The 23,768-nt window shown below is 37.1% G+C and overlaps 2 protein-coding genes across 3 annotated transcripts; both read left to right on the forward strand.

The window, feature by feature from the left end:
• Nucleotides 1-237: 237 nt before the first annotated feature.
• si:cabz01093077.1 (C-C chemokine receptor type 4) lies at nucleotides 238-4,719 on the forward strand. The gene is made up of 2 exons (XM_058377603.1): nucleotides 238-403; nucleotides 1,146-4,719. The coding sequence occupies exons 1-2, from the start codon at nucleotides 378-380 to the stop codon at nucleotides 2,167-2,169; spliced, it is 1,050 nt and encodes a 349-aa protein (XP_058233586.1). The 5' UTR covers nucleotides 238-377; the 3' UTR covers nucleotides 2,170-4,719.
• A 5,141-nt stretch (nucleotides 4,720-9,860) lies between these two features.
• LOC131367352 (C-C chemokine receptor type 1-like) lies at nucleotides 9,861-23,453 on the forward strand. 2 transcript variants are annotated; one of them, XM_058412817.1, is made up of 4 exons: nucleotides 9,861-9,998; nucleotides 17,957-18,033; nucleotides 18,196-18,246; nucleotides 20,836-23,453. In XM_058412817.1, exons 2-4 carry the CDS (start codon nucleotides 17,990-17,992, stop codon nucleotides 21,869-21,871), a joined length of 1,131 nt encoding a protein of 376 aa, XP_058268800.1. In that variant the 5' UTR covers nucleotides 9,861-9,998; nucleotides 17,957-17,989; the 3' UTR covers nucleotides 21,872-23,453. The 2 variants fall into 2 exon arrangements, with proteins under 2 accessions (XP_058268800.1, XP_058268746.1); XM_058412763.1 differs by lacking the exon at nucleotides 9,861-9,998 and adding an exon at nucleotides 17,571-17,704.
• The last annotated feature ends 315 nt before the right edge of the window (nucleotides 23,454-23,768 follow it).

The following is a 23,768-nucleotide window of genomic DNA, read 5'->3' on the forward strand; positions in this document are numbered from 1 at the left end:
GACCATATCATTTACTGTTCTCTAGGAGTAATGCTGTGGGTGGGGGAGCTCAAATAACTTTTGAATAGAAAGCACTGCCTGAGCTTAAATGAGTCATACGCCATCTTATCTCTTCTGCTGGGATTTCTGCAGTGCATCCAGACAAGCTAATGTGCAAATGGCAGGAAGTCTCACCTCATCTTCCCCTTGTACTTCAGAGAGACACAGAAAAAAACACACACACACACTCATGCACATACTCATACAGGCCACATTTAACAGGAAATTTGCTCGAGCTAGAGTTCAAGAAAAACAGCAAGTTGAAATGCCCTCGTCTCACTCGCATGTGTGCATAGGACAACAAAGAACAACAGAAAGGACAACAGATTATTTCCAATATGAAGCAAACTGGGAGTACAGAAAGGTAACCTAAATTCTAAATCTGTATCTCATGCCTTAAGCTGCATGTGCCAGTTGTCAAGTGATTATAATACAGGAACTACAGATCAAACCACAATGATAAACAAATGTCTACGAGTAGAAGGATTGTGGTGGGCTCATTAAGGGGCCTGTGGTTTATAGAAGGAGCATATGTTGTGGTCTGATGTGCACAGCTGGAAGAAAAGATATAAAAAAAGTCGCTTCCAATATTAGGCGAGAAGCATTTAAATTTAATCAAGAGCTGATATAATATAAATACAGAAAAAGTGATTAACGGTCTTCCTTCAGACCCAGAAATTCAACTGATTTAAGAAGATTTCAGTAAATAGATAGTAAAATGTACATTACCTGGATAGAAAATAAGAAATGTATATCTGACAAAACCCCAATTTTTAATAAAAAACAATTTAACCTATACACATATTTGATAAGATCTTTTCATTTATTTTACCATTCACAGTGAAAACTCTTTCCAAAGCTGAAGAAAAATAAAATAAAATAAAAACAGCATTTGGAATTTTTTTTATATTACTTACAGCAGAGATAAAAGATCATGAAAAGTAGTAGTTTGAAATGTCATACACTTTTTTCCCCCTGTGTAAAATAAAACTTCAGTTATTACTTAACATGAAAATGAATGACTTTATAAAGTATAAGGAGGTTTTCCCCCAACTTCTACTCACTACACTTTCACTAAACAACAAGTCTATTTCTGTTCATTTCAGAATGACCACTATGGAGATGAGCACAAATAGCTCGTATTATTACTATGATGAGACAGAGCCTTGCTATACTGAGCCTGCTTTGAACCTGACTGTTATGGTGGCCATCTTCTACTTGGTTTTTGCTCTTGGACTTCTGGGTAACAGCACCATACTGTGGATGTTGCTGAAGATCATGCGCATAAAGACCATGACAGACGTGTGCCTGCTGAACCTGGCAATTTCCGACCTAATCACAGTGTTCTCGCTGCCTTTGTGGGCACTTTACAACAAGGGCCATTTATCTGAAGCCAACGCCATGTGCAAACTTATGGTCAGTACCTATCAGCTGGGCTTCTACAGCAGTATACTTTTTGTGACGCTCATGAGCATTGACCGCTACTTGGCCATTGTTCATGCGGTGGCATCACTGGGAGCACGGAATTTGCGTTACGCCATCATGGCCAGCCTTATCATGTGGACCATCTCCTTCTGTGCTGCCTTCCCAGGGGCCCTTTTCCACAACATGATCAAAGATACAGAGAACAACACACAGTGTGATTGGGATATCAGAGAAGGATCGGTCAAGACATGGAAGCTGTTCTTGAATTTTAGCCAAAATACAGTAGGACTCTTCATCTCGCTGCCAGTCACAATCTACTGCTACATCAGGATCCTGCTGGTGCTCAGGAGGACAAAGAACTCCAAGCGAGGACGAGCCATAAAGCTTATTTTTGCCATCGTTGTAGTCTTTGTGGTCTTCTGGGTGCCATACAATGTGGCAGTGTTTTTAAAGACACTGCAGGACCTGGAAATTTGGGATTCGTGCGAGAGCAGCCGACGATTAAATACCACCTTGTCAGTGACAGAGACCATTGCATTAGCCCACTGCTGTATCAATCCTGTGATCTATGCTTTTGTTGGGGAAAAATTCCGGAAATCTCTGGCCAGAGAGTTTTCAAAATGGCTGCTTTGCGCAAAGATTTACAAACCGGCATCCACGTATTCCAAAACCTCAGAAAACGAAACCTCCAATACACCTTTATAGGAGAACAGTTCTTCTAACCTCTGTATATATTTACGGATTTATGCAAGTCATGACTGGAGTCGAAAATCTGTGCATACTTTTTTTCCTAAACAAGTGACTACTGCATATTAGTTTGTTGCCCCAAAACCCCAGAATACGGGCACCAGAATCCTAAGCCCGGGCTACTTTCTGCGTTAACATTTATTTTGGGGTTTTTGTTTCCTGCCAACCTTCCAAAAACACACTGTGAGAGATGGACTACTTTCTTATTAAGGGATTAAGGGTGTGTTCAAGCCTTACATCCAAACTTTCCAGAAAACATCAGAATAAAGCAGTTACTGAAGAAGATTGTAAGCTTCCATGTTAGGAAATACTGTATTTTACTATATTAAACCTATATCAATAATACCCATAGGAGGTCTAACAAGAGATGGGTTTGATTGACTTTGGTCTTAAGAAAAATCTTTAAAAAATGAAAATGATGCTATTTGGAATGAAATACCGGAGTGATCTTCCGTCAAAATCATGATCTAAATTTAATTATATGCTGTAACCGATATATAAACAGCATAATACATATCAAGGGTTTAACATTCTGTGACTCCTCCTTTATTGTTAATATATGAATAATATAAATAATTACGATTAAGTGTGCATTTTTACAATATAAAAAAATACAAGAAAGAATCACTTAATTGTCAAGACAGTACAGTACAGTATCGTTGCACAGTCATGTTTTTATCATCAAGATGCACATACTTTAACCCCTCCTTACATAAAGCCACAAAGCCAAGTGTTTTGTAAGATTTGCTGTAGAGCACGAAACTGTAAGAACCGGATTTCCTGCATATGACTTTATTCCTACAAGAAAACTTTGGTGGTGCACATGTAAGAAAAAAACAGTGACAAAAAAAAGACTGACAGAAAAAGCTTAAATCTGTAAAAGTGTTACGCATACATCTATGTCTGCTCTGTTATTGTAACCTAAGAAGAATAAAGATGTCAGTTAGTAAATTGTACACCACTGGGAGCCCTTTCATTGGCTGGTTCCTTCTATGTATATGTGTGGGTGGGTGGTGTGAGTCTATGCTCAAAGCATCCATTGTGGTTTGGTGAGGTTGTAAGGAAGATTGTGACCACAGGCACCTTACCAGCAATTGTACATTCTAGTGCTCACCCTTCTTCAGAGAGTGCAAATCAGTCATTTTACTATGAATTCATTTAATAGTTGCTTTCCTTTGGAGTTTGAGCACAGCTTCAGATAAAGGGGCATATCATACAAATATGCATATCATACAAAGGTGCATTTAGAGCAAGAGATTTTCTAAACTATTACTAAATTATCTTTATTTTACAGTACGATATTTCAGGAAGTAGGAATAGACATCAGTATGTAAAGGAAGTACTATTGACATCCTTGACTTTGATTATCATGTCATGCAAATATTGTCTGGCAGCATGTTTAAGTTTTGATCTACACTAAATGCCAGTTAAATAATGTCACTCAATGGGTGAACAAGGAACATCTTGGGTAACTGCATCGGTCAGTCAAAAACAAACCGAAAGCATAAAAACTGCCTGATTAGAAATATCAATTATAAACAAATTTTGAAAAATTTAAAATGAGCACCATGTTTTCACAATAACTAAACAGAACCTTGCACACAGGGACTTACAATTAAGGAACAGCCAAAAGTTTGCACATGCCTTAATCTACTTAATCTAATTCAGGGAAAGGCTCGGAGAGGTTGGAATATGGCTGTATAGATGTGTGATCATTTTGCTGCGAGAACATTAGTGATATCAAAGCAATGTTGTTTGATGAGAAGGATTCAGTTCCTGTTTACCTCAAATATGTTCAGTGGGGTTGAGTCAGGGTTCCGTGCAGTTCTGTTCAAGTTTTTCTACACCAAACTTAACACACCATGTCTTCATGGAGCTCACTTTGTCAGTAACATCATACTGGAACAGTGTTTGGGCCTTTCAGTTCCAGTTACAACTAAACCACACAAAGTCACCCTATACAACTAGGTGCTTTCCAACTGTTTGGGGAAGGCATACAGATGGATGTGATAGTCAGGAGTCTGCAAATTTTGGCCACAGTTACTGTGACACAAACCACAGGCAAGTATTTTTTTTAGCTAATAAGCTAGCTAGCAGTATTGAAATGATTGGGAGCTGGACATGTAGCTAGCAGAATACTAGCTACTGTGTGCTATCTGTCCTAAAACTCTCCAACCACCCAATATTGGTAATTAAAGAAAACTGGAAGTCTTGCCTTTGTTAAATAAATAACTTCAGCATGTGGTTTGATTGGAAAATAAATCAACAACTTTAGTAACAACAAGTAACTCTGCTTGGTGTCACATTTTTTCCATCACTCTGCAATTTCATACACACTGCAGTTTTAATCTCTTTCTGGCATTTATTTTCTCTTCTCTTTTTTTTAAATGCAAATGCAAAATGTGCATCAGAATGAGTGGAATGGAAATTCCCACAGCATACAATTCTAATAAAGTTCAAATGATGCCAGTGGAGAGAGCAGTGTTTACCTGCACCAGCAACTCCATTTTAAGAAGATAGAGCTGTAGATTAACAGGCCACATCCTTGCTTTGAACAACTTCTGATTTTTATCACCAGCTATCAACACCAGAGACCTGATTCTGATGCAGTTCTGAGAAGTCAGATGACGCGTGTTGTCATTCTAAAGAGAATTTTACCAGCATCCACAATGCACAAGTTGTAGAATTAACAATGAGGTATCAAACGTATTATCTAGACTTCTAGAGATTTAGAATACATTCAGCAGAAATTCTATTTTAATAAAGCTCCTGCTGATCATTAAAAACGAACATAGAAGCTCTGACCTTTTGTAACCTGCCATATGGTTGGAAACCATTAGATATCGCATTCTGAGGAGATAAATGAATTTTTTTTCTGCGTCATTGTGGCCTGAAACCTGATTCACACAAAAAATGTACAAGAATTGTTAACTAAAATGAGCTGAGTAATGACATTTAAATGGAATCTGTCAAAAAAAAAAATGGAGCTACCAAAATTAATCTGCTCTACAGACAATAGAGCCAGGAACAGAGATAACATGGTAATAATTGTTTTGTAATAGTTATTATTCCAGAAGATCTGGACTCTGTGACAGGTTTTTACCCTGTCTGAGGCTGTTGCACTTTAACAGCCGCCCTCAACCACTTCCACATCCGTCTTCCTTTTACACACGTACCTTACAGTACGCATCTGACGACATCTCATTTCCACATGATACAAATTACATTTACTATAAGTCTGTTTGTAATTTATCTTTGAGGTTGTATATATCAGTGAGAACAAGCAGATTAGGTATTTCATTCTCCAAGACCTGTGTCTTTCCTAAATGTTTCTAAACAATTTCTTAAATGTCTTGAATCAACTTTCAGTAGCTTGCAGTTGACTAAGTCTTAGCTTAGCTCTTGACCATACACAGATAGGTCAGTCAAGGACAGAGCCAGCATTTGATGACAAAATCACCGAGAGCTGTGAAGAAAAACCCCAAAATGACAGTCAGTGACATCACTGACAACCTCAACAAAGCAGGGGTGAAGTCTTCAAGAGCAGAAAGGAAATACAGAGGTGAGCTACAAAAGTTCTGCAACCAAGATGAATCCATGCCAAAGTGTGGAGGAAGAAAGAATCTACTCATGATCAAAAACATACCAGCCGTTCTGTGAAACATGGTGGTGATATTGTCTAGGTTTGGGCTTGCATAGCTGTTACTGGAACATTCTCACTCATTATTTATGATGGAACATTTGATGGCAGCAGCAGATCGAATTCTACAGAAACATGCAAATTAGAAAATGGGTGCAAATTAGAGAAATGCATCCAATCTAATTGTAACTTATCCAATCTAAATCTAACTTAATCATGCAATGTAAGGCAATGATCCAAAACACACTGTCAACACAAGAAGAACTTTATTGTGGGGATAAAAAAACAACCCCCCCCCCCCCAAAAAACAAACAACTGAAAGAAGCTGTGGTATAAACCTACAGCATTACAACAAAAAGAATGCAAAGGTTTGGGGAGGTAAATAGGTCACAAACTTTATGCGGTTATTACCAGCAAGGAATATGTAATCAAATATTAAGTGTTATTTACTTTATGAGTTTCTGCTCCTCTACTTTTGCATTCCCTAAAAAAATAAAACTAAAGAGGAAGCATTAAGTGTTAAAGAGAAAACATGTTCAGTAACGAAGAAACAAACATGTTTTATAAATTATTTAGACAATATATTTTTCATTGGTTTAACTCTAATCAAAGGCTGGGTACAGAACAAGTGAGTAATTAAAACGTAAACTTTTTTCCATGTGGTCTGCAGCAAAGTTTCTGTAACAAAAACAGCAGCTTGTTGTGTGGAATCTTTTCACTAGTTGTGAGAAAAATTGATACACATGCTTAATGTCACATTGGGCCTGATTGTGTGAATGTGTTTGTGTAAGTGAAAACAAGACAAAAAAATTTCCACAGAATTTAACATATTATGCAGCACCTGAAACTCATCATGTGCTAACTCTGTTAGTAAAATCACATTATCTGCACAGACCAGCCCACCTTCCTTTGAATATGAATTTACATTTACTGGATATTCATGAATATCATTTTGCATTTCAAAGAACGCACATGAACAAATTATGCTTAAATCCATTTGTATAAAGCTTCATACACAAGGCCTACTGTTTGTTTGATCCAGACACATACCAGGAAATAAAAGGTACAAACACTATGGGGCAGAATGCAAAATGAAACAGCACACATTAGGACTCTGGCCAAGTTTTCTCTGGTATGACACCCTAAGGATGTGTATCACAGTATTTCTGATTCTTTTTTTTTACTGCCTAGAAGATTATTATATCTGCAAATTTAAATTTCTGAGTTACTTCTGAGAAGTGTGACATGCGACTTTGTGTTGCACATGGTGGCCAGTTTCATAGCTAACCTCAGTGCCCTTAAATATTTGATTTCCTGTTTACAGCTGACAGACGCCATTGCCACCATGTGACAAACCGAGTGTCCCCCCTACCCCTCCGCACCCTTCCCACCCACCACCCTCGGCTAAAACACTAGCATACAATAGCATTGGTATCAGCATTGCGCTTATGAGAAAGAGGTTTCTTAATCCCTTGTAGCATCTCCTGATTAAAGATAAAGAAAAGCTACTTTTTACCAGTGGAGGTCTTTTAAGTGTTCACTACACCTAATGCAATATAAGCAATATTACATAATATTATACAATCCAAATAAAACATTGTAACGGCCAAAACGATACTTTATATTGTTACACTGCTACAAAATAACTGACAGTGTGTGTGTGTGTGTGTGTATGTGTGTGTATGATGCACCTGCCAGCCCAAAGCTGATTATTTTCCTTTCTCAACAATTAAAAGGTTTATGCACATTAATATAAACATCTGGTTCAATTTTCAATTTCATTTATACAGACCTAATACTGAGAATATGATACTTATTTAGTACTTAGGTGAAGTCAGTATATGGTGTGAGTGGTCATTGTTGCTCAGGTAGCATCTGAAGAAGAGAAATGGGGCGTACAGTACCACAACAGAATCCCCAACCTTCTAAATGCCACAAAAGCATGATTACTGCCCTCCACTGGACCATGTCTTAATAGCATGCTGAAAGACTTATCCAGAATGGCTTGATTTGAAAATATTATTAGTCTAAAAAACTTTTTTTTTGGTACGGTAAGAGAAGCACCTTTGCACCTTTACTCAATAAAGTGCTAATGTAATAAAATACTTCAGGAAGATGTAATGTCTTTAGTTTTCACATGAAAATTCAGCTGTTAAGAGAATTTCTTTTGAACAGTAAGTCAGGCCCTTAACCAAGCCACCACTTCCCTGAAAAGACTTAATGCATGCTTTACATGTACCCTGAGCAATGGTGGGAACCCAGAGCCTTAAATGTTTGAGCCACCACTTCCCTAATGAGTCTGATAAATGGTGGGACCAGACAAGCAGTGCTAGAAGGCCAGAGGGAGGGTGGACATGGAACTGAACGAGCACTTGTGTGGATAGAATTGAGCAAATCCTTCTGACTTTAAGGAGAAACAGTTAATGTAAGAGAAAAAAGACAGTTGGTCAACTCAGTGCTGTTTGAAGTGACACATTTTCTTTAAAACAGCAGATACAGTGGTAGCCATTGAGAAACAATATGGCAGGAAGTGCACAAGGTTCAGCTGCTACAGGAAGTGTACATGGTTCAGCTTTGTATAAGGATGGTGTTGATACACATTTTTACATTTTGAAAGCACCTAGCTTTAACAGGTATCCCAATTTAACACAAATTTAGCATATAAATCTTAGCCGCGAGTTTCTGACTGACTGGTTCTAACTGGTAATTTTCACACCCTAGCTCAAAAAAATAACAAATGCAAAATAACAAAGGCTAAATACCGGGACTTCAATGACAAGCAAAGGCTTGGCAAATGAGCGCATGCTGAATGATATTTTACAGTGACTGGAAGTTTGGAGTCCATTTTATAGCATGACAGGAAATTGGATTGGAAGTCACTTCGGAAAGATTGAATTTCCGACTTGAATGCACTTGAACACAAACAAAAATGTAATTATGATTGATTAAGATTTTCTTTCAGCTCCGAGTTTCTGAGTCAAGAGCATGTCAGTCAGAAAATGTTAGTAGTTGGTGGTAAATTTGTGGGATGAACTTTTACTTACAATAAAGCCAGCTAGCATGCATGAGACATGATAGCATTGTACTATTTCAATATAACGTGAAAAGAAAGTTTACTGTGCCTTCATAAGTTGATTAAAGCATTAAAACCGATGTTCAATCGTTGTTCTTCATTTAAAACTTGAGTTTAAAACTTGAATTTTTCAAAGAGTAGGTACACCACCATCTTGGTCCGACCAAATTGACTTGAACGCACCTCAGACTAACTAGTAAAATACAAACGTGCCAATAGCATTTGAAGTCCAGTTTTATTTGAGCTCAGATTTTCTGTGTAAGAAAATGTTTGTTGTTGAATGTTTACTTGTTTTAAACTTATTTCAGTTATTATGAGTTTTGTATATGCAGCAAGTTACTGAAATACAAGCAATGTACAGTATCTCAAATCACACTGAATTATACAATTTATGACATAATGTGTAACGATAAAGTTTGGTATCTTCATAAACTGATTAAAAAGCAAAACCCACCTGTGGTGCAGCCTCTGTTCTTTTATTGCACTCTAATTAAAATGCCCACTTAATTCATTATCATATTTCTATATTTAACTCCATAGATTTTTTTTTAGTGTGTCCAAATAATGGATTTCAGAATTTCTGCACTGATATAATGTGGTTACATCAAACTGTCAGAAAGTGGAGCTAGACTTAATACTGCTCCTTGCTCAAGATAATACAATTTGAAGGTAAATAATATGAGGTTTGTTTGTTTGTTTGTTTGTTTTTTAAAAAGAAACAAAAAAAACCCTCCAGACACATATATATATATATATATATATATATATATATATATATATACATATATATATATATAAACACTATAAACACCATTTAGGTTCTACTTGTTATTAGATTCTACATGGCAGTTACTTACTCTTTAACTCCTAGAAAAGGCATGTCTAAAATTCCTTGGAAAGAAGAACTGAAAATATCTAAGAAAAGGTGAAGGCCACAGAAACACACTGATCTCAGGAAGTTACAGTTTCATCTATTTTAAACTAATTGAATGCTTTAGATGTTTAGATGCTTTGTTTATCTAATACATGGACATTTCTATCAAGAAGACACACCCAGAATTGCGTCCACAAGAGGTAATATTTTAAATGATTATTTTTTTTATTAATATACGCACAGATTTTACTGGTGTCCATAGCTCTAACCATAAAGCTTCTCAACCACGGTTTATTTACTTAATTGTGATAAAAACAAAGTGTGGTTGCAATATTTTATATTAACCCCTCAGTGGCTGGATTGGTTCCCTAACTGGAAATCAAACCCGGGCTTCGGCAGTGAAAGCAAATTTAAAAAAAAAAAAATAAAGAGAACCACAACATGATTTTTATTTTTATTTTTTTTACAGTGCTGAAACTCATATGTTGACTGTATGACTCACAGTAGACATGTACTAACCTATTAAGATGGCTGTAAATATACACACTGCTACTGCTTTGCTAAAGTGTCAAGTGTGGAACATGCCTTAGTCTGACTTATCCTTGAATGTTGGTTCTGAAAATGTAACAGAGGTGATTATGTGTGCTTTCCTCAGGTACTGTGGAACCTCTATGGTCTTTAGATTGTTTCCTGTGATGAGTTATGGTGTTTCACCACTTTCTAGAGAGCTTTGCTAATGAGTTCATGGCATCTGCCATACCATCCATGCACCCAATAAAGATGTTTTCTAATGTATTGTACAGCTGTAGAATCTCAGTCCAAAACTTCTTTCCTCAGTGTGGATGGAGCCGGTGAAAAAGTTCTTGAAGTTCTTGACTCTTACATCAGCTCTAATGATGTGCAAGAGTGTGTGTACTCCACCCTAGGATTTCCGGTAGATTGTTATCATTTTGCTGATGATAAAAAAGAGGTCATTACACCTTTGCAACACATACCCACACTGTGCTGTTTCTGTGGTATTATTAGCAAACTGCTGGAGGGTGCTGAGTACTATGCTATGTGAAACCTGTGCTCAGCCATGTTATGTAGCAGAGTTCCACAAGGTGTTTCTCAGCATGTTTCCTTGTGTGTGTCCTCACCCAATGATAAGTATCATTTAAAAACTTGGAAGTCTGCATGATCATGTCCAAATACATTAATATATAAAGTATGTGTCGGAATAGTGATGAGCCAACGGAAATTCCTATCATTCATTGCAACATTATCAATCTGGCAGTGCTCAGCTCAAATACATAGGTATTCTTAAGTATACGTGTTTGATTTTAAGTTTTGACACAAAATGATGATGATTACAAAATGATTACACGTTAAAACACTCATTCTTGAAATGATCTATTAACAATTATAATACAACTATCAGCTTAAACATGCTGTAAATGTGTTTTAATTTAAAGTATGCAAAAAACAAAATCTAAATCATGAAGCAAAGATCAAAAGCATGTAAAGCAGGAAGTCAGAAACGAGAACAGCGATCTTAGAAAGGAGCCGACTCCGTAAAGTCAGATTCACAAAATTAACTGAAATTTACTTCTAAATCTACTTAAGTGTCTGTGTGACTGTAAAGTGACTGTGAATGAAAGTGATTTGTATAGCATATGATTGGGTACAGATGAGTGTGATTGGGTCCCGTGATTGTGAGCAGGTTAGCGGTAGTGGATTTGATTTGGTGCAAACCAGAGCATACATATTCATACTCCACAGTGTATTCTGGGAAATGGAATTCTTGCAGGTTTAGCTATCCTCCCTGACTACATTTTTTTTAACCCGGACAAATGTATCTTACTTATCTCTTACACAACATAGTGTTGTTGAGATATGTTGAGTCTCAGTACTCTTGCTCTATGCAAAAGAAAATGATAAAACTGTCTTGACTATAAACATGTGATCTAATATTAGACGACTTTATAATTAACTATTAAAAGATATTGACTCACCTTTTCCATTAGGATCATCTAACAAAAAGAGCTAAAAAAAGTGTTAAAAGTTACATTTTACTTCCTATTTTTCTTTCTTTTGGGGTAAGAGTTTGTCATATCTTGTCTGTCATATCTTTTTCTTGCAAAAACCATCTCGATCCATTAAATTTTGTGGCCAATAGCCTGTTTCAGGTCATCTGTTACAAATACACCTGTAGCTCTCCCTCCTTCCCACCAGAGGGAACCCTTTGCTGAATTCTAAGACCACCAGGTCACAGGGGTCACTTCCGATTTAAACACACTCAAGCCTGTTCTGCTTCTGTGTATGCAATTGTGTTTTGATCTTTGCTTTGTTTTTGGATTTATTGCTGTTTGAATTTGCCCCTGTTGGCTTTGTTTGCTTCATGGACTGTGTTTTCTGGTTTATTTGATTCTTTGCCTATTTTTTTTACTTTGCTACTGCCTTCTGTTTTAGACTTGTTTGTGGGGAGAGCTACTCTCAAAGTGGAGGCATTGGTTGGAGGGGGCACACAATCCATTCCAGGAGCTTACAGACCACAAGAAGCTAGAGTATATAAAGAGTGCCAAGCGACTCAATCCGAGGCAAGCACGATGGGCCCTATTCTTCACACATTTTAACTTTGCCATCACCTATTGTCCCAGGTCCAAGAAAAGCAAAGCCGATGCTCTCTTTCATCAACATGACCCCATTTGCACTGAAACAGAACCATAACCCTTTCATCGCACCTATACGTTGGGACATCTTGGATGAAATCTGCCATGCCCAGCAAGATGAGACGCCACCCATAGAGTGCCCTCCCATGCAGCAATATGTGACCACCATCTTTTGTCAATGAACTGTAGAGTGGGTCCACACATCCCCCAGTTTGTGGCACCCAAGTATTCAATGAACCAGGCAGCTCCTTTAAAATGGCCACGCCCTCACAGGCCATGGATGTCATGGAGTCAACGTGAGTCTCACCTCAAGCTACCACCCCCAATCTAATGGCCAAGTGGAGTGGTTGAACCAGGAGTCGGGGCACTACCTATGAACCTACTGCAGCAGGAAGCAGCAACAATGGAGCGAATTCCTCCCCTGGGCCAAATACACCCAAAATGCCTTCATTTGTGCATCTTCTTGCCTCATGCTGTTTCAGTGTGTTCTTGGTTATCAACCACCGCTGTTTCCATGGTCAGGAGAACCATTGGACGTGTCTAGCATGGATGACCGGAGTGGGGAGATGTGGGAAAGCACCCATGTGCACCTCGAAAGGGCAGTCCGCAACCAATGCCTCCAGGCCAACTGCAGGAGGAGCTCACAACCATCATACCAACCAGGACAAATAGTCTGGCTGTCCACCAGAAATCTATGCCTCAAGCTCCCTTGCTGCAAGCTGAGTCCCAGGTACATCGGCCCCTTTAAGATTTCTAAACAAGTTAATCCTGTCTAGAATTGCCAGCCAGCTACCGCATCTCTCCAAAAACCATCTCACCCCAATAACAATAAGGTCTCAAGCATACCTGGTCCACTCAACTGGAGCTCACTTTCAGTTTTGCGCTTTCAGGTTTACAGACATTTAAACATGTTCACGCCGCTATTCAGCATGAAGTATTGTCAGTTTATTGCGTACCAAGCCTTCTGTGTTTGCCATTGTGTTTTGACCTGTGTTTTTGGATTTACCTCTGTTGGCTTTGTTTGCTTCATGGACTGTATGTTCTGGTTTGTTTAATTCTTTGCCTTTTTTCAGCTTTGTTATTCCCTGCTGTTTTGGACTTTTTGGCTTTTCTCTGTTTATTTTGCTTAATAAACAGATTTACACCACAAATGGATCCTGCCCATTAACCGTTACATCCCCACACAGATGCTTAGTTGGATTTAGGTCTGGGCTCTGGCTAGGTCATCCAAATACATAATCTTTTTTTAAGCTATTCCTTTGTTGATTTGTAGCTATTCATGATTCCCTCCACTTTGAAAAAAGCCCCAGTTTCGGCTGAAGAAACACACCACTAAAGCATGATATAATGCAGATGTTGCTGTAGGTCTTTCAGCAACCTTCCTGGTAATCTTTTGTCTTGTCCTTTTTATAAATTGTGGAGGGATGCCCTGTTCTTGGTGATGTAACTGTGCTGCTATATTTTTTCTATTTGCTAACAGTGGGCTTCTCATGTTTTTGGAAATGTATTTGTAGCCCTCTCCTGATTGATATCTTTTAACAAATGAGGTATCATGTATGCTTTGTAAGACTTTTGCGGACCTTCAGTGGGACAAAACCAAGAAGACATAAAAAACTGCTGCTATTTATTTATCATGATGGGGGTTATCATCATCATCATCATCATCATCATCATCATCTTTATTGATAACAGCTGTATAATCATTACTTTTGAATAGAAATTGAATGTGATTGATTCATTATGAACATAGTCACATGCCCAACTTATGCAACCAGATTAATTTACTTATATTTTTCCATTTTTTCCCCTAAATTTTTTCATATTTTTGTTTTCACTTAATTCTTACACACTGTAATTTCACACTGAGGGCTGACATGATTTTGTCTTAGTTTCATTTTTCTACATCACAAAAACCTGCCATTTTAAAAGGGGTGTGCAAGCTTATTTTTGTATGTATTATCAGATGAAATAGGCATATGATCAGCCATTGACAAACAGTAAAAGAGGAAACCAAGAAGCCACAGATCTTGCACTGAATTTTAGCAAGACTGCTACATTCATGATAAACGGAAGCATGTATACAGACCTGCGCAAACCATGGAGAACAATGTGTCACGCCGGATGGGGCAGGGTAGTGGTGTTGGTGGTGCGATGGCGGTGTTTACACTAACCACAAGGTGCATGGTCAATGAAAGAAGAAAAAAGATGTAGACACTAATAAAGAACTGGACTAGAAAAGTTTCAAGATTAGTTTCAAGAATATAACAATACATTAAAAGTAACATATAAATTAATCAATAGTAAGAAGTATCTTCTTCCTAAATAAAAATGCTAAATCATGGTGTAGGAGGAATTGGTGTAAAAGGAATAAACTGTCTGTATGTCTTTGAATTTTTTATTTTTATTTAACTAGTACAGCATATTCTATCATTTCTCATTTGATCAATTCTTTAATATATCAGCTAGATATTTGAAATGATTACACAGGAACTACATGGTAACATTTTAAAACATTACTAATAACCGAATACTAAAATCTTTATTTCATTTAACCATTCATTTTATTCAGCATGTGATAGCCATGATTGTCAAAACTGAAGTTGTTTTGTCTACTGGGGTAAAAAAAAAAAAAATCTTAGTCATCATACAGTGTGTGACAACTCAGGTTTTTCCACAGCTCTGTCATATCCTTGAGAACTAGGTGTACAAACTGTAGCACTTCTAATATATTGGTTTCTTTGGGTGGTTTTTGGATTTCCTGTGATTGTGGTCAGGAGGAAATACTAAGCCCATCCTTCCACTGTCTTTACCATAGTGGTTTGAAAGACAAGTGTAAACAAGCACAACGAGCAAAAGATTTTATGGCTACATAATCACATTACTACATTCCAGTCTAGACATGCTCACAATCATCATTATTGTATTATAACCTAGTTCAGAATGTATAATGCCATACAACCTGGAACTGAAATTGTACTGAATTGGAATGAATTTTTTGGGTTAAATTTGTGGAAAACATTTTTATAATCTTATTATTTTTTTTAATATCACAAAACTTGAATATCCCCAGCCACTGGATGCAGTGCCGGTCCCAAGCCAGGATAAAAATGGGAGGGTTGCATCAGGAAGGGCATCCGGCGTAAAACCTGTGCCAAGTTGTTGTGCAGACCAGTTGGTCTGCTGTGGCGACCCCTCACACATGTAGGGAGCAGCCGAAAGATCAACAACAACAAAACTTGAATATCAGTCATAGTATCATTAAACGTAAACTGTGACATATAGCTAGATGAAGTCATCCAGCCAAAAATCACTGTTCTAGAAAGGACTAAATTAAATAGTTGGAAACAATCAAGAGGCCAAAGGTAACTATATAGAATACTACCACCACTGGGTTTCACAATGGGTTACACAATTAGTTCTGGGACAGTAATCACCATGAAAGCTGTGATGAAAAACCCAAAAACAGCAAATAGGGCTCTCACAAACGACCTCCACAGTGCAGAGGTGGAGGCATCTCAAGCAACCATTTGAAGATAATTTCAATAGAAGAAGGTTGATGTGTGAAGAAAGAAAGGATGCAAAACATATCAGCTCTTCTGTTAAACATGGTAGTGGTAGTGCCCTTGTTAGGGCCTACATGGCTGCTTCTAAAACATTCTCAAAAATTCAAAACACAGCAAAGGACTTTATCAGGGGAAAAACTGGAAGCTTTTTGACTGGCCAAGTCAATCACCAGGCCATAACCCAATTGAGCAGCATTTCACTTCCTGAAGACATTTCACTTCCTGAAGACAACTGAAAGGAGCTGTGGTAAAAGCCGGGAAAAGCATCACAAATGAAGAAACCAACAATTCAGTCATGTCAATGACTCGCAGGCTTGATGTGGTTATTGCAGACAAGGGATATGCAACCAAATATTACATCTTATTTACGTCAAGTCCTATCTGTTCCTATACTTTTGCTTGCCTGTTGCAGAAGGATCTGTTTTATGTTGTTTACCATGTATAGATATAAATGCCAGGGAATCCGTCTTTTAATCTCAAACCCAAATATAGCACAAACAAATAAATTGGTTTTGCTGTTCCATTAGTTTTTGAAGGGACTGTCATTTTAATAAACATGTTTGCTAAATGACATGGAGTGTGCAGTTTCATGGAATTATATGGAATTGTCCTGAGGAAAAAATTGGATTCAAGTTCTCTACTTTTTGCAGTGTTCATCTACACATTGAGGTTGCACTGTGCCCAAGTCTCTGTAATATCATGACAAATCAGAAATGTATGGATTGTGAATATATATGTGAATACATAAATATAGTTAAGAAAATTGTTTTTAAAGTGATAGAAATTTGATTCTAATTTCTAATTCCATTCATAATGTCTACAACTGTGTGTTTTCAGGGATTTTTATTTTTTATTTTTTAAAAAAAGCAATATTTTTTTTAAATTTTGGTTTAGGTTTTTGGTACCTACATCAAATTTGTTTCTGTTTCCAGTGACCTGAAAGTAGACTATTTTGTATTTGTGTGGAACCACAAATGATATGAAGGTGCAATTTTCAGTCTGCTTTTGAGACTGAGATGACGCATGTTAAATGTGTACGTTTGAAAACAGTGTAATGAAAGTAAACGTGCTAAAGTCTTTATCCTGTCGTCTTTTTTTTTTCTTAGGAGAAGAAATTAAAAGCAGATAGACGCACACACATGGCAAGCACCTAGAAGAGAGTTTTAAAAATGCATTAATGTAGTTGTGATCTTCGCACCCTCTGATCTAATCTAATCACAACCCACCTTCCCTGGTGTAACCTCAATCAAACCCTGAGTGATAGAAAACATCCTTTACATTCAATGAAAACCACTAATGGCCTGATAGTAGATCAGTGGTATAGCTCTCACTCCTGAGAGTTTTATTTACGCCAAGCTGTGGAGAAATTTCTTCAGGTTAGGTTTACACTTCTTGTGTGAGTTTCACAAACAAAGAAGTCTTCCTGAGCAGTCGGTGCCTTGCAAGCTCAAAAACAAAATGTTCAACTTTATTGCAGAAGAACATTAGCCACTAGCTTGGTTTCAATATGGTAAGAGCCAATCATGTGCTTGCTCTCAGCACCTTAATTAAGTGCAGCCTGTTATGCACTTTTGCAAAGAGCCCCCATACTCCTCACAAAACGGAAGTGTCAAAACCAGAGACCTCAAACACCTGTCGTCTTATATCACATTTTGGCTTTGAGCCGCATAGTCCATCAAAATTGAATTTTTTGTAAGTATTTTTTCTCTAATATTGTTAGATTGATGTTGTTGTTTGCTTTTATTTTGATCTCTGTGTCTTCTGTGTGTGGTAACACTTTCGTACTTGTAATTTCATTTAGTGACTTTTTTTCTTTTGCACTTTTCTGGTAACAAACTCTGTAGAAACCTGTGGTGTGCAAAACCTTCATATGCATTCATCCCCTTCACAGGCAGTTTACACAGCTTTCTGACATTTTATTATTTTTTCTTTTCTAATCCTCAGCAAAATTGTTTTGAGTATTGCTGAATTGCAGAAATGTCCAACAACAGTAGCAGTCTTTGGGCCACCACGATACAGAGGTGAGAAACTTTAACATCTATTAAAGGTAGAGTGTAATAGTTAGTCTCTTTTACACACTTTGAAAATGAATCAACTGTCAATCTAATATTTCATTAAATGGTGTATATTCCTGTATGTAAAAATGTCATTGTAAATTGTTTTTTTTTTTGTTTGCATTTCAGTGTTACAACAAATCTCCATGCCACTGACGGGTTTAAGACTGATAATCAAAAGTAAGAGCTCTAAAATCTGGTAATATTATAATGTGTAAATAACACTAAGGCGCCTATTTATGAAATAATGCAAGTGTAGATATGAGCAGGTTATTTCAATATTTGCATAACGACACTTTAATAAAGTAAAAAGTGCGCTTTTGTTCAAATTGTAATTGTTGTGAGCATATTACAAATGGTGACCTGCTATTTGTGCTATGTTCAGTGCAGAAAATATGTATAATAACATATCTATTTCATATACAAAAGCTTTGAAAAGTTCAACGTTAACTGGGAAAGCAAAAAAGATTCATGTCTGTGAAGTAGAAATCTTTTTTCCTAGAGATATTTTATTCCTTCTTCAGCTGTTGCAAAAGGTGTTATCATTTTGGGTTATTTTAAGATGTGGTTATGGTTTATAGTACATGGTTAGATCATTTGATAGAGAACCTCAGTACAGTGCTTCCTCTGTGTGTGTTCCTCAAGATGTAATGTGAACAGGTTAAACAGGTTAAAAAGTCACACAAATGACAAAAATAGGGAGCAAAATGACAGCACTGGTGCGAAAAATTCTTGATATTTATGGCATACAATATGTTGTGGGGAAGAACTTAAACGGTTGACTAAAACCATTTTAAACTTCTTAGTTTAAAATGTTTATATTTAAAATGTTTAAAGTTTATTAGTTTAAAAACTTATTATAAAGTGATAAATATATCATTGAAATTAGTGCTTACACATCACTAATGCTCCAAAGAAGACATTAAATGTTTAATGTCTTCTTTGGAGCATTAGTGATGTGTAAGCACTAATTTCAATGATATATTTATCACTTTATAGCAAAAGAATCAATTTTCCGAATAAAAGCACTTTCTGGATTGTTTTCTTCTTCTTATATAACAGCAATTTACCAGCATTGTTTCTTTTCATTTATTAATTAACAACATATTGTAAGTTTGATCCCTTTATAGTTACATTTAAACGGGTTGATATATGAACCTAGATAGGAAAGAGTTACATAAATCGTGAACATGACATGTGGAAATTCAATTCCAAACAAGTCTTGAATCGATCAGCTTCAAAGTGTGTATTTGGGAAGTTGTTCATGAATTATGTGGTCAAGGAGAACATTCTTATTTACTTACACAGAAATCCATAAATGAATACAAATACGATTTTTTACCTAAAAAATGGACAAAAAAAATAAAATCAGGGATGGTTTTGTTTGGCTAATAAAAACATTTAGACATGACTTTACAAAAAGATTTATGCTTGTTGCCTAATCAGATTTGCCAGGATTTTACGATCGCAGAAATTAATACAAAATCAATTTTTCAAAATTATTGCAGATTTTCCGCAGATTTGGGCCAAAATTTGTCGTGTGATTTCATCACAACACACATTCACCCAAAGCACAATTTGGATCATGTGCATTGAATGTGAGATCTATCATACAGAGTAATCATCATACATTGTTCATTAGTATATTTATCATAAAGAGTAACTGCATATGTGTCTTTAATGGTAGTAGTTTAAAAGAAGAATCATGTAAATAAAATGTAACAATTTAACAGCATTTTTTAAAAACCTTTGTGCACAGGGGCATTAAAACAGGGGCGTGACCCCTTACTTCCTTCGAAGGAAATGTAAACCATACAAAGATATGACAATTGTTTAGTACAACAAAACAATATAAGACAGCATAGTTCATACTGTCAGCTATAGAAGTCCCTGTGCGAGTTTGCCTTGCACCTCCACGGTTAGAGATCGATTCCTGCCTGCACCCAATTGTAGGCTGGATTGAGGGTTTCCTCTAGTTTCAGCATATAATTCGTGGTTTGTTTGTGTAGCCCATCCTAAATACTGCCTTACAAATTAAATAAATAACATCACATTTTTAACATACTGTTTTTCTTTGCAAGTATGCAGTGAACAATGCATGTTCATAGTGCATGTTGTTTTGTACCATTGGCTTCTCAGAAACTTATATTGTGAGTCATGTATTAAAGGATTTCATTTTGACTTGCACAAGTGCTACCAGTGCACCCCAGTCTACTTTTCTTAAACTGAATCTGGAATGAAAAGAAGCCAAAAACTGACGTGGGTCTGATCTAACAATTGTATATATATAAGTGTATATATGGGGGGGGGTACATTGCTTTGAAACACAGTTAGTTTGCTTATTCAGTCACACCAGCAAAAGGAAAGAAAACGTGCCAGAAAGTTCCACAGAGTGTATGGTTCAGAAGTATAACAATAATAAAAACACAAACACTTGAACAATTAATTAATTATTAATCGATTGATTGATTGATTAACATATTCTTATTTAGCTTATTTATTTAACTTATTATATATAACTTATTTTTTTGGCAACCCTGTTTTTGTTGTTGTTGTTTGTTTGTTTTTTGTTTTTGAATCCAGTGTTTCTAGGGTGAGAGAACACAGAAGAAATAAAGTTAGAGAAATGCTTACAAACTCCATTGCATTAATTATGAAGCTCTGTTTTTACTGTGTGTTTACTTAGAAACAAGCATATTCATGTACCACACAACACCTTAATTATGAAATGTCATTGAGATTCAATTTGTGCTCTCTTCTCACTTTCAGCAACTACCTATATGACTACTCTGATTATTTAAATGGTGACTTTGGTGAAGCAGAACCATGTTCATTCAGGTCCCAATCAGACCATTTTCTCCCAGTTCTCTACTCGCTGTTCTTTGTGGTCGGCTTCCTGGGCAACATGCTGGTGCTGTGGGTGATCCTGAGAGGCGCTCAGATGAAAAGCATGACTGATGTGTCTCTCCTGAACCTGGCCATCGCTGACCTTCTACTAATCTTCACTCTCCCCTTCCTGGCTCACTATGCCAGAGATACCTGGCGTTTTGGTGATGCCATGTGCAAGCTGGTCCTCGGTGTGTACTACATTGGATTTTATGCTGGAATTTTCTTTATCGTGTTGATGAGCATCGACAGATACTTGGCTATCGTCCATGCCGTGTTTGCCTTGAGAATTCGTACAAAGACTTATGGGATTTTAGCTAGCATGATCATCTGGATTACAGCTATTGCAGCATCATTTCCTGAGTTACTATACCTCCGTACTGAAACAAACAATACTGAAGTAATTTGCACTGCTTATCCAAATGATGAACATAACAAGATTAAGAGAAGTATTGCTTTGATCAAAATGAACATTGTAGGCCTCCTAATTCCGCTGATTATTGTGGGATATTGCTACTCGATGGTGCTCCGGAGGCTTCTGATGCTTCGTACATCCAAGAAACTGGCCATTCGTCTTGTTGCAGTGGTCATGCTGGTCTTCTTCTGCTGCTGGACACCGTACAACATCACAGCATTTATCAAAGCACTGGAGCTGCAAGGAATCCTGAGTTCAGGATGTGAGCTCAGCAGAAAGATCCATCTGATGCTGCAAGTCACGGAAGCCATAGCGTACTCACACAGCTGCCTCAATCCTTTTCTCTATGTGTTTGTGGGGGAAAAGTTCAGGAGGCACCTCGCCAGGCTCCTGCGGCAGACGCCATGTGTCCATGTGCAGTGTATGAAGAGCTACATGACCCGGGCCGCATCCTCTGTGTATTCACAGACCACAAGTGTGGATGAACGTTCAGTCGGTGTCTGAAAGTTCGGTTGTTGAAGGAACTAATTTTTTACTGTACATATTTGCACTGCTTTGCATATACAGAGTTGAGGTATACCTGGGTGTAGGAAGGATTTAATACCAAAATTGATGGAATTATTCAGTATTGAGACCTCAGACATGATTTCAGTGCTATTCAGAAGTTTGATGGAATGATGAAGTTAGAAGAGTTGGGTGGAGTTTTGACCTTTAAATCTAGTAAAATGACCAACCCCTAAAATGAGCTATCAGTGTAAAAGATGAATGTTTGGAATATTCAACAGCTTATAAGGTCTACCAATAATTTAAAAATGCCAGCTCCTATTTTTCTGCAGGTAGGCCAGTTTTAAAGAGAGCAGCAAATCCAAACAAATAGGCAAACTCAAGGTCATAATAACAAGCACAGGTCAAGTAATCAGCAAACAGGGTGAAGATGTAAGTCAGGAACCAACCAGGAACAAGAATCAAGTACTAATACAGCATTAGAGAGGAACTGTGAGTGTGTTCTTGTGATTTAAAACAGATGAGAAGTCTGGTGACTGTTAAGGGAGGGTGTATTCTGGGATGTAGAGTCCAGTGCAGCTGTATTTGTAGGTCACAGTGCATCTTGGGAGTTGCAGGCCAGACCTGGCACTGAAGGTGCACACAACATTTATTGTGAACTACACACTGATCTTGTTAATATGTTAATAAGTTGTGTAAATGTTAATTTTTACCTTAACATGATTCTGAATATGACAATCTTTGTCTGTGTAAATATTGATGCAAAGCCCAGGTCACTGAAGGATAAATGGTTCGATGTTGAGGCCATATTTGTTCCCATTGATGATTTTAGAAGATGACTAGATTTTAGCTGATTTTTAAAGGTTAGCTAATAAACATAGCTACACTGATCAGGCATAACATTATGACCACTGACAGGTGCCGTGAATAACACTGATTATCTCCTCACCATGGCACCTGTTAGTGGGTGGGATATATTAGGCAGCAAGTGAACATTTTGTCCTCAGTGTTGATGTGTTAGAAGCAGGACAAATGGACAAGCGTAAGGACTTGAGCGAGTTTGACATGGGTCAAATTGTGATGGCCAGTAAGTAAAGACAAGTAAAAGTAAAGGCTGGCCTGTGTGATCCGATCCAAAAGACGAGCTACTGTTGCTCAAATTGCTGAAGGAGTTAATGCTGGTTCTGATAGAAAGGTGTCAGAATACACAGTGCATGGTGGGTCAGGGCTGTTTTGGCCGCAAAAAGGGGACCAACACAACATTAGGCAGATGATCATAATGTTATGCCTGATTGGTGTATAGTAAACATGGGGCAGGGACACAGTTTGCACAGTCTAGTGCGTAAAATCTTGGCATTAGATGGGTGTGAGCTTGTATTTGTATATGTTAATGTTTAATTTTAAATGTTTTTTTTAAGTTGCGCATATTGTCATGTACTTTGGTGTCAAAATGTTGTATGTGTTTATGTGCTAGCTTCAGCAAATCAGAGGTTTCTCTTTTTTGGATTAGTGTGTGATTATATGTATATATCAGTAATCTCTATTAAACAGCACCAAACACACTGGGACACCGAGTAGTATTTTGTGCATCTCTGAAAATGTTGAATACCAATATTTTTAAATATTATAAAAAGTTGATCTTATTCACCAATTTTGAAATTTTACAAATTCATTACATAACACATCATACTTTTTATGTGTAGTTACATTTAATGTTAGTTCCTGTTATCGCTTAAATTTTAGCAGCTATGGACAGTCATTTCCTCCCCAACTTCGCTCATTTATTTTACTACAACAAATCCCCCCCCCCCCAAAAAAAAATCCACCTTGTCACATTGCTGAGAAACTACACAAAGTCTCCTGAAGCAGAACACAGAACACTAACACTGGAGATCCC

This window comes from Hemibagrus wyckioides, linkage group LG01 (genome assembly GCF_019097595.1).
Source record: "Hemibagrus wyckioides isolate EC202008001 linkage group LG01, SWU_Hwy_1.0, whole genome shotgun sequence".
Taxonomy (NCBI): Eukaryota; Metazoa; Chordata; class Actinopteri; order Siluriformes; family Bagridae; genus Hemibagrus; species Hemibagrus wyckioides.